General features: G+C 41.1%; 1 protein-coding gene across 1 annotated transcript; it reads left to right on the plus strand.

Annotated features, from left to right (window-relative positions):
• Window positions 1–4992: 4992 nt before the first annotated feature.
• On the plus strand, window positions 4993–7871 carry LOC115808022 (tubulin alpha-1C chain-like). The gene is made up of 4 exons (XM_030769260.1): window positions 4993–5049; window positions 6229–6451; window positions 6585–6733; window positions 6827–7871. The coding sequence occupies exons 1-4, from the start codon at window positions 5047–5049 to the stop codon at window positions 7799–7801; spliced, it is 1350 nt and encodes a 449-aa protein (XP_030625120.1). The 5' UTR covers window positions 4993–5046; the 3' UTR covers window positions 7802–7871.
• Window positions 7872–12077: the final 4206 nt, after the last annotated feature.

The following is a 12077-nucleotide window of genomic DNA, read 5'->3' on the forward strand; positions in this document are numbered from 1 at the left end:
TGACACATACAGTCTTTAATTCCAAACTCTTCTCTAGCAAGACCTTATGAATCTGCAGATGTAGGGGAAATCTGAAGTCTCCTTATGGAGAGTTGCTAAGTCTCAGAGACAGCAAGCTTCAGATGTGATGAATCAATCTTTATTTCGTGCAGCACGGGAGACGTACACCTCAGAGGCGAAGTGCAGTTCTCCCTCAGGTTAAGAAATACAGAACTTTTTCATACAGTAAGACAGACCTCCAAGGACATGTGTGGGGGTATACAAGATAACTTCTCTCATGGAGCACTGGACAATTGGTGTTTGCTCCAGGTGTTGCAGACACACAGAGGCCTTGTCTTATAGTAATTTGGCTAGCACAAGTCTCTATAATACTAATACTTCATCATGACAAAAGCCATGAGGCACATTTTAGTTCTAAAAGTTACAGCCATAAAGCAAAGCAATATTTTTCCCACATAGACAGCACCCAAAGTACCAGACTCCATGCACCTCATCCACAGCTCCTGAAATGATCTGGCTAAGGTGACTCTCCTAGCAGCCCACTTCTCTCTCAACACCAAAACCCACTGCTAGTCAGCAGAGTTTACTGAAGCCACATACTGGGTTTACAACAGGGTGCCAGCACACTTGTCTCCTGACTCAGTGACGTGGACCACTTGATGACCACTGTCACTGTTGTAGAAAGCAGAAGCCAGACTCCTGGACAAGATCTTAGAATGCAGCAGTCATCCGCAGTCTCACAGTGTACAGTTTGTCCCTGTCAGGGTTTATGAATGGTCATTCCTCTGACCTTTCATAAACCCTGATAGAGGAGCTGCTGGGTTTTGTAGCAGTTACATTATGGTGATCACCACTGTGGCAATGAAGCATGCCTGGCTCCTCCTTAAAACACTGTCTGAGGTTGCAACTCCCCACTATCTTCTACAGGCGTGTGTGGCCCAGCAGTGGAGGGTATGGTGCACGGAAGAGACCAGATAAAAGCTCCACCATGATATGTTATACCCTTGTGCCTTGGCACGATGAAGATGTGGCATAAAGCGCTGCTTGGTATCTTCATCGCCTTCAATGCTGAAACCCAAGTGCTGGGGCAGTGTTGTGTTAGCAGAAGTATTGTGTCTTCCTCTTTTAGAAGATATCTGACTTCCACTCAAATGAGTAAAGCATTCTAATTCAAGATTTACAGTCTTCTCCATTATGAGTCCGTGACATATTCTGTGAATTTATAAACAGGTCTTGAACACTGCACTTGTTTTCACTGAGGCACCTTCAAAAGTGACGTTGCAGCCCACTCTAGTGGTAGCTTCTTTTTCAGTGGCATTCTCTGTGCCCACAAGATAAAATGATGGCATTAAATTTTATGAAATCGTTTCACTCAACATGCATGTCAGATTCTTGCCAACAGGTGCTGCTGACCCTGATTCGGCATGTTTGCTGATCAAAAGTTAATCAAATGTGATGATCCTATCGGGGACAGTGTCAGCTGCACATGCAGTGGTTCCGCTCAACCCAATCAAAATATAGCTCAAAATACCTGAAGCTGGACCATGTGTGTCACAAATGTTGTATGGTATCAGTTCCACCATTGACATTAAGCACTTTGGATTACTGGGACAAAGTCTTGGATGAGACAGCATCTGTGGATTATGTAGAGAAGGTGAGAAGGTGCAAAAGGAGTACCATCACTAATCTTGACCACAATCCCATGCAGTTCCCAATGGCAGTCAGCTTGCTTACACTGGAAGAGTGACCTCTGCTACGTGTCAGCCAGGTGCTATCACAGACACAAGGGGCAGTGGTCAGCCAATGGTGTTAGGATCTGCTGTTAATGTACTATGGAGGGGTAGCTGTGGGTCACTCATTGTTGTCCCAAATGTTTTGGCATTGTCTCTACTCAGAACAAATGTAACACGGCGCTTGGGGGTTTGAAGCCAGACACTGCTGTACTAAGTAGAGACCGATTATGATCCAGTCAGTCAGGGTCAACTCAGTGATGGATGTTCAGCTGAGCACAGACACATCTGGCTCTGTACTTATGCCAGTACAGAATCTGAGGCCATCTGCACCAATCATATGCTTCATAACCCAGAAGCCAAGTTATGTGTGGACCACACTTATATAATGATGCCTGCCTTCTGATGACCAGAGGGTGTAGAATATGTAAATTTTAAGGCAAGCTGTTGATGCAGTAGGGCTAAGCTGATATGAAGCATTAAAAAGCTCTGCTGTATACCTAGTAATCATCGAAAAGTACTCTTGGTATCTAACATTGAATTCACAAAACAGTAGCACCAGATAAACCAAGAATGAAGGATCCTGAGAATAATGTCACTCATATGCCGACCATTATGTAAGAGCAAAAGCGTAAAAACTTTAGCATACAAGTCCTCCCCAAAAAAGTATGACACCTGTAGACATTAAGTTGTTACAGTTCCAGCTGTAGTTAAATTTGCACTACTTGTGCGTGTTGAGACCATCCTTATGTGCTCTTTAGTTGTCTTGCAGCTCTGTTCATGTTTTGACAGATAAACCCATGTTGAGGGACATGCACAAATAAACCAAAGACCTCATATAATTTTATTCAGTAACTTCACAGCAGCAGTTCAGTGGTATCACAGTGGCCAGTGACAGCTAGATAATAACGACACAGTTTCATATTTTGCATCACTGGAAATGTAGTAACTGAATGTCTGCTATAAAATCCCTGTATCTGATATAGCATTTCTGTAGGTTTTCTAGCTTCCTTCCTCTAATCTACAGGGTTTGTTTGGATTCAACAAAAATACACCCATCCACAGAGAAATAAGGTAGATATCAATCCCACTGGTAACAATTTAGAGAAGTGTGATTTTTTTTAGAATTTTATTATAAATATTTACTTTAAATCCCAGGCTTGGGTGTGCCCCCTTTTTCTCCAGGTAGTCTCAGATTGCCATGATCGAAGATTCGACTTCCCTAAGCAGAACTGGGACACCACTAGGTACATGAACACAGGCTAGTACCTGTAACCAAGAACCTCAGATGAATACTTACCTTGTGTTACCTCAAGCTGAGTAGACCGCTAGTCGTCAGTCTGTTCCTCAGGGGCCCCCTTCCCTGTGCAGCCCAGCAACTGTTACACTTGATTACACTGATCAACTAACCACCAAACCCTTTATTAGCTAAATGACCTATGATGATGATACAGTAAAACAAAGGTATGCAGGGGATGGTGGTCCTCAGAAATGGATTGAGAGTCACTGGAACACACAACCGCTGAACCACATTAATACATATTTCAAGTGCCTTTTTAACCCTGTTATGTCACGTTTAATAGGTACGTATAGTGCTGTGTCCATCAGTAGTAAGAGTGACATTCTTTGTTGAAAACTATGACAAGGACACATCAACCAATCTTCAGGTTTCTTGCCTTGTGAACAGTGTTCTAGACATGTGCTTTTCGCCAAACTGGAGGTTAGCTTTCCTTTATTATTTACTTTTTATCCCATTTTCGAACAGTGTCCCTTATTGTGGAGCCATGAATACTGACTTCAGCTGAATCAAGAGGGGCCTGTAGCTTCCTGGGTGTTGCTCTAGGATTGCTTTTGAAATGACTTTCTACCTTGCTTATAGAGAGGTTTTAACAGGACAGAGACTCCTAAGTAGATTCAACAGTCTAAAATTTTTTTCCTCTTGGGGGGCATAACTCTGACTGCAGTTTGGATGAGATTCCGAACCCTGGAAATCACCAAGTAACGCCTTTTCTCATTAGGGCTTGTTGGGCATCAATGTTTTAAAAGTTTTGAAAATAATAAACAGGCACAACGACTTGAAGTAGCTCTTTTGTCTTTACTTAGCAAAAGGTAGCGTATACAGCAAAAGCAGAGAGGAGGTCATCAGAGGCACCCAGACAGAGTCTTGATGGTGGAAGACTAGACTACAAGGTCTCACACACACAGATATACCCGTGAAGCCAAGGGCCTTTGACCTTGGCGCCCATAGATAATGAGAACTTTCTAATACTGTGGGGCAGGTGTGTGAGAGCTTGGTTGATAAACCAGTGCTTAAGTGAGAGAAGACGAATGCATGTCTGTAACATAAGATGAAAGAGTACGTCCACACATTCCATTCACTTAACAAGATATATACCTGTGATCGTGTTTTACCACTACACCTCCTTAAGAGACCAAAGAGGTCTGGTGACGGTCAAAGTATTCAGCTAGGCCCCACAGGCTTCAGGAATTTCTTTTGAGCATGGCATTATTGACTTGATGGTGAGGTTTTAAGTTGGTGCAAGTTAGATTGGACAGGACTTGCTCAAATCAGGCCTGATTGTCTAGTGAAGCATTCAAATGGCTGGCCCTAATTACACATTTATTTGTTTGATTTAAATCAAGAGGCAATTACATTTTCACATTGATTTTTTTTATTATTACCTTGCCCACCAAAATAATGAAATAAGTACTGGTCTCATTTTCTCTTTCTCTGACTTCACTAACAAACTACTAGAACAGAATGTTCTCATCAAATTCAACGTCAAGAACACTCAAAAAGAGAGAAAAACAGGGTCTCTAAGGCTTTCCTAATCTCATCCCCATCTCCTTCTCTACTACACAGAAATCACCAAAATGATGCTGGATACGAAATGAAAACCGGAGTAGCTTCCTTATACATACAATGACCGTATCTATATTTAAGCTTTCAGATTTAAGATAAACACACATAATCTCCTTTACCGTGCACCCAACAAATTACCTATCAGTCAACCCTCTCAAAACAGAAGTTCGAGAGGTTACAAAGGAAGTTATTGTTTAAAAGTCAAAATAAGCCAATACTGTTCATATGCCCTCCTTCTGAACCAATACAGATATGAGCAGGAAGCGCGCAGTGCCATATTTCCCCGCCTACGGGAAAACAGTATATAAAGCTCCACCCAAAGGTTTCAATCATTCTTACTTCTCACAAACGACTCATTATAGTCACCTTGTGAGACTTTGTATTTAAAAAAAAAAAAAAAAAAAAACTATAAAAATTTCTTTGCCTTCTTCCTGTCCTTGTCATACATCTAAAATGGTAAGTATAAAACTTTTTTTTATGAAACAAATCTATTTTTTTTTTAAAGAAAAGTCAGTGATTTTACGACAGTGAAGTGAACCAAAAAGCCTATCTTTTCACCACACCCGGTGTTAAGAATATATTTATTTATACCTTTAACTTGTACACTTAAACAATATTTAAACCACCACCGGCATGAAGGTAGTGTTGTCGGTAACAAGAAACTCTCAGGCGTGGTCTTGAAGAATGTTTACACCGACAATCAGGAGTTTGCTCGCTTAATATAGCTATTAACCTGGACATAAAAATAGGATAGAAGATGTTTGGTTCGAACTGACCACAAGGAAACTGCGAGTCTTTCGTTAGCGGTTTTCACGAAGCTGAATGTGGGTCATCCCGTTTCTCACTAGTCACGGAAACAGAATGCGATTTTTTATAACTGTGCTTAGTTCATATACTCAGCCAGTACACCACCGTATTGGCAACTTATTTATTTATTTCTAACTTCAGAGATGTCATTGATTTTTATTAAAATTACAATGAGAGAGTATGATCAGGAAATGACTCAGTAACCTACCACGTGGTAGAATGATGGCCATTGCACATTCCAGCTTGCTTCCTAGAACCAGCGACGCGTACATCCTCATACCGGGGTAGGTGAAAAAACTAGTGGGTCAGACCGATCCTAGTGGCAATATAGGCATTGTTCTCCAGTTCAGTCTGACTTGTTACTTGAACTTTGATTATGAAGTTGTTATGAGTCATTGACTATCTAGAGGCAGATACTTAAATGTTCACATGATTGCCTTAACACACGAAGTACATGAGAGTACATGGTGGTTTTCCCTTTCAATGGTCTCTTGAAATTCTAAATAGCAGCTAATGCAGTCATGTGGTTTGGTTCACTGGTTTTAGCTGGTTGCACTACAAAGAAGGCATTCTTTTGAAGTCCATCCCTCATGCATGCTCTATTTGACCAAGGGTTTGAGTATGTTTTATGGCTAGTCATGCCAGTTTGGTCTCATTCCTTTTTCTAGAGCAATGGTTATTTAAATAACCAAGTACAGTTTTTTCAGTGTGGAGAAAATGCTTAATACAAGTTCATGAAATGGTATACATGCTCTTTGCCATTTGCATTGAATGATATGGCCTGGCTTGCATGTAGCAAACTCTTAAATCCTATATCTTTTTTCACAGCGTGAGTGCATCTCCATCCACGTGGGTCAGGCTGGTGTCCAGATTGGCAACGCCTGCTGGGAGCTTTACTGTCTTGAGCATGGCATTCAGCCGGATGGGCAGATGCCTAGTGACAAGACCATCGGAGGGGGGGACGACTCCTTCAACACCTTCTTCAGTGAGACTGGGGCTGGAAAGCATGTGCCTAGGGCTGTGTTTGTGGACCTGGAGCCCACTGTCATTGGTAAATGATGCTTCTTTAAGGGAAATGGGTTTTAATGCTACACGAGCTTTACAAGAATCTTAAACCGTGGAGTCCTCTTAGCTCACTCCTTTTCAGCTCTCACTGCAACTCCTCACTGTCTTTTTCTTCTCAGACGAAGTCCGCACTGGAACCTACCGCCAGTTGTTCCACCCTGAGCAACTGATCACGGGGAAAGAGGATGCTGCAAACAATTATGCTCGTGGTCACTACACCATTGGCAAAGAGCTCATTGACCTGGTGCTGGACAGGACTCGCAAACTGGTGGGTATCTCAGATGTTCTCGATGCAGCAAACGGAACAATTGTTTGAACGATGCTTCTTTGCATTGGCTAAAATCCATTGTTCCCTCCACAGGCTGACCAGTGCACAGGTCTGCAGGGTTTCCTGGTCTTTCACAGCTTTGGAGGTGGCACCGGCTCTGGTTTCACCTCCCTGCTGATGGAGCGCCTGTCTGTTGACTACGGCAAGAAGTCCAAGCTGGAGTTCTCCATCTACCCAGCTCCCCAGGTGTCTACAGCTGTAGTAGAGCCTTACAACTCCATTCTGACCACCCACACCACCCTGGAGCACTCTGACTGTGCCTTCATGGTGGACAATGAGGCTATTTACGACATTTGCCGTAGGAACCTAGACATTGAGCGCCCTACATACACCAATCTTAACAGGCTCATCAGTCAGATTGTGTCCTCAATCACAGCCTCCCTCCGCTTTGATGGTGCCCTGAATGTTGATCTGACTGAGTTCCAGACCAACTTGGTGCCCTATCCCCGTATCCATTTCCCACTGGCTACGTACGCTCCAGTGATCTCCGCTGAGAAAGCTTACCATGAGCAGCTCTCAGTGGCCGAAATCACTAACGCTTGCTTTGAGCCAGCCAATCAGATGGTCAAATGCGACCCTCGTCACGGCAAGTACATGGCTTGCTGCCTGTTGTACCGCGGTGACGTAGTGCCCAAAGATGTGAATGCTGCCATCGCCACCATCAAGACCAAGCGTACCATCCAGTTTGTGGACTGGTGTCCCACTGGTTTCAAGGTTGGTATCAACTACCAGCCCCCCACTGTGGTTCCTGGTGGAGACCTGGCCAAGGTGCAGAGGGCTGTGTGCATGTTGAGCAACACCACGGCTATTGCCGAAGCCTGGGCACGACTGGATCACAAATTTGATCTGATGTATGCCAAGCGTGCCTTTGTGCACTGGTATGTGGGTGAGGGTATGGAGGAGGGAGAGTTCTCTGAGGCCAGGGAGGATATGGCAGCTCTGGAGAAAGATTATGAAGAGGTTGGAGCTGATAGCCTTGAAGGAGAGGAAGAAGGAGAGGAGTACTAGAGTCTATTGAAGTTGTTCGTCATCTTTTATATGTTCCTTTCCATTCTGTTTGTACACTCTTCCCTGGAGTCTGAAAGCACTTTGAATGTTGCATAAATGTGAAATAAAGGTGGATTCAAACATTCATTGTTTCATGTTCTGGTTTTTGATTTGTGTTTTTAATTGGTATCTTCCAATTGCATATTTGTACTTTTAAGAAACGGTATTGGTAAAGGGCTGACTCCTGGGGAGTTTTCTGGAAAGCAGGTTGAGAACTCAATAGCAGAGCCCCGTGGCTTCATTCTCCTAGCAAAACAAAGCCACAGGGCTCCTCTATTAGGAGACTTACTACTTGCTCTGAGTTAATGAACTCTTTTACTCAACCCGCTTTCTGGAGCACCCTTCTCAAACTCAATCTGAAAAGAGACCACCCCCCCACCCCCTCCCAGGGGTCAGGCTTTCTGTATTTTGTTCCACAAATGGTTAACGTTGATTAACAAGATCAACACACTCTCAGTTCAAAAAAGTTTGTGTCCTGTATTTATCCCTCAAAAAGACAAACCTCATATTTTGATCCAGACAATTTGTTTTGAGGTTAGTATTTTTAACATACAAAGGTAACAAAGAGACTACAAGAAGACTAAATATTTATGTACTCATTTACAGTGCTATATTTGTTCTTTATTCAGTCATTGTAAGTGAACTTGAGCTGAACCAGAGCTACATTTAACAACTGCTTGTGATGCAATCAACTTCAAATAGAGGGCACTGTTGAACCAAAAATGTATAGCACATGCATTATCTTAACAGGAAATGGTGCATACCTGGGGGGTGTTCCAGAAAGTGGGTTTAGTGAAAATTCTGAGTTTGCTAATTCGAAGTAGTAAACCTCGCAATAGAAGAGCCCTATGTCCTTGTTTTGCTATGAAAATGAGGCCATAGCTCTCTTCTATTAGGGGGTTTACTACTTTGAGTTAACTGAGTTTTCACTCTACTCGCTTTCTGGAATACCCACCTGCTCTCAGGGCTTTAAAAGCTTTAAAATACTGGAATATATCACATAAACCATTAACTTATTTGTAGATATTTTTAACATCACAACTCTGATATTTAGAATTGACAAAAGCTTGTTTAATTTGTAAAACTTTGTTTATACCATGTTGTGTTAGAATGTTTTTCTGCCAAAGTGTTGTGTAAGTTAAATTGGAAAAGAGCTTTTCTGTACTCCCAAGTGAGAATCCTGGGGAGAGACCAGTTCACCACCCTAATCTAAAATTGGGACTGGTATGAAAACTGTCATGGGAAGACCTGTCAGGGCTTCAGACAGGTGGAGTTTAAAAATATATTCTTTGTTCTCTCTAGCAGACCTAACTGAAATAAGGGATTAAACACAGTGACATTATTCTTCATTTCCATAAGGCCACATTGTGATGGTAATGTAAAAGGGATGTGTAATGATCTTTGTGATAATAATACTGATGAATATAGATGATACTGTGATAATACTTTGAGAAACTGAGGCTAAACTGAGGTTGATGTAGTAGCGTTTTCAGTTCCCCCTTTGTTCCCTGGGTGCTACTACTGGTGGTCGAGTTAGAATGTCTTGATGTGTACAGGTGGAAGATGGTGAGTAAATGTGGTTCTGGTTGGTCCAATGACCATTTATTGTCTTACAAATTTTGCATTGCAGATAAATTATATCAAAAATAAAATAATCAATTTAACAGAAGTGGTGCACAGAAAGTCAGTGTGCGTCTCCTCCTGCACCGCATGGCACTGCACAGTCCAACTCTCTCTCAGCCGCCCCAGATGCTGTGGCTCCCAGTTCTTAAAACCTTCCCCTTAGGCTCCACCTTCAATCTCCCAGCTATCCTCAAGGGAGGGGTGGACGTTCACCTGTGTCAATGCACACACTAATAACAGCAAAGAAAAAATAAAAATCAACTCAAAACTCAATTTGGCTCCTACAGTTGAGATGCACTCAGACAGACTCAGATGCTTTAACAGTTGAGAAACAGGTTTATTTTGTTTGAAAAGTTTCGGACAAGATGAGTTATCATGAAATAAACACATTTCAGTATTGCAACAAGCATCATCAGAATTGTCACCAAGAGATGAATTATTGAATAGGTTTTAACAAAGTTCAGAAAGATACTATGGATACTACATTTTGAGGTAAGCTTAACTGGGAATACCATCTACCAAAAGTGACAAAAGCTTGAAACTTTTGAAAGAACACAGTTTACCCAACAGTTCAACCATTAACCTGACCTCCAGCTATGATCATTTGGTGTAAATCTACAGAAAACATTTAGAATATCCTTTTACCTCAGTAATAAATGTGCATTTTGATAGTAGAACTGACTGATTACTACCTTCTCTCCTACAATGTGGTGTTCCTTCTATGTTTTCTACATCTATGCATCCTCTTTTATCAAGGTAATAAACACTGGTGTGAAATGAACAAGCATTTGACTGAAGATTTCATTCACTGTCACACAATATGAGTACATGTATTGATGAAAAGTTTTATACTTTTGAAATGTACAAAACACTCACTTCAAATGCGTACACATGCATCAAAAATTTTTGGATTCTAAAAAGACAGCACATTTAGATTTACTGAGTAGTATGTTGTTTTCAGAAATTGAAAATTGTTAATTCTGTGTCTTACCTGTTCTCAATTTTTACTCTGAATTCCTAATTTTTCTGCTTTTTATGCATGTAACACAAATGCCATAAAAGAGCGAAAAGTAAATTGTCAAGTTTTTATTTACTGTCAGCAACACAACTTGTAACACTGACATATCCACTGAGGTGCCATTCTTTCGAACAAGTGATTCCTCTGACAGCTTAATCTGTGAAAAGACTAGAAGAGTTCTAGTGGACAGTAGTTATAAAAGGAAATTCATTCTGTGCAGAACATACACTCAGTTACAAAAGGGGTCAGATACGATTCTTTTTTTTCCTAGTGGCCTTAAACATGCTGTAGTCATATCTGAGTCAAACTGCAAAACATTACATTGAAAAACTGTTTGCAAACATTTTTTTTTCACTTTTACAAGGTCACAGCACAAAACCTATATAGTAAAACACCTTTCTCAGTTTTCCTTTAAAGATTTCCTGGTTAATTTTTTTATGTCCCAAAGTATGCAGAGTATCTTTGGGTGTCATCTACATTAGGATGCATCAGGGACATTCTTCTGGGGAAAAAACATTGCAAACAACCTAAGGCCATTTTTCATTTTTATCTTTCAATCAATGCAAGTGGTGTCTTCCTCCACTGCTTTAAGATTTCACTTCCTCCTGGACATTTCTTTGATTTCTTACCATGTAAAATTGCCACATACATACACACATACATACATACTGAGCGAACATGAGTGTGATACAGCATCAGCACATAACCACATAATTAATTGATAAAAAAATGATCTAATTAAACATGACCAAACAACTTTTACTGTGGACAGTTTCAGTCGTTTTTGTACAAAGAAAAGTCTTTGGTTTGTGACTCTGTGGAAGACTAGTCATTTATGGTGTCATGGTATTGAATAGTCAGCGGTGGAGCTCATTTCAGTGTTCACTGCAAGGCCCAGTGTCTCTGTCTCTTTAAGGGGAGGACCTGCTGTGGCTGGGCAGAGAAGTTAAGACGTTTTGCTCATCAAAAAAAAACAACATTTTAATAGCGCAATATTGAAGATATTGAAGAGAGATATTGAAGCTTACTTGAAAAACAGAAACAAACTTAGTGACAACAAATATAGGATAAACAGATAGAAAAATGTAGCATTCTTGAAGGACTAACTTTTTTTTGCAAGTTGTACTTCAGCTGATGAATTGTATGTCATTATATGAACGTGTCATCTTGCAACTGATCTAAACCTCAGCTTCAACGATGAAGATAAAATTAACTTTCTGACCACTGGTTTCTTTAGGATCACATTTGTTTTGAAAGCTGAATGCTGAGTTACAGGAGATCAACCCATTTGTGATAAGGCCGTAGCTGTTTTCAGACATGTGAACAATATAAAGTCTGTAGCCCTTTTTAAACTGAAGATTATCTGTTTCACAGCTATATTCAAACCACAGTTACACTTGACACAGCACTGTGAAATCCAGCTGTGCCTCTTTGAAACTGAGAAATGCTGAGAAATAGTCACTCACTGAACAACGTCTTCCTTAGCATTAAGACAAACACTCATGTACTGTTCCATGTCTAGATAGTACCCATCTTGAGATCAGCTAAGATGAGCTTCACTCTAACTGTTCGTCACATCCAAAGAGCCTTGGGCCT

Source organism: Chanos chanos, chromosome 3 (genome assembly GCF_902362185.1).
Source record: "Chanos chanos chromosome 3, fChaCha1.1, whole genome shotgun sequence".
NCBI classification, from domain to species: domain Eukaryota; kingdom Metazoa; phylum Chordata; class Actinopteri; order Gonorynchiformes; family Chanidae; genus Chanos; species Chanos chanos.

Excerpts from the sequence above, each read along its gene's own strand:
- LOC115808022 (XM_030769260.1), top strand. Across the intron at positions 6,452-6,584 it reads CCTGGAGCCCACTGTCATTG|ACGAAGTCCGCACTGGAACC; the intron begins GTAAATGATGCT and ends TTTTCTTCTCAG. Across the intron at positions 6,734-6,826 it reads TGGACAGGACTCGCAAACTG|GCTGACCAGTGCACAGGTCT; the intron begins GTGGGTATCTCA and ends TTCCCTCCACAG.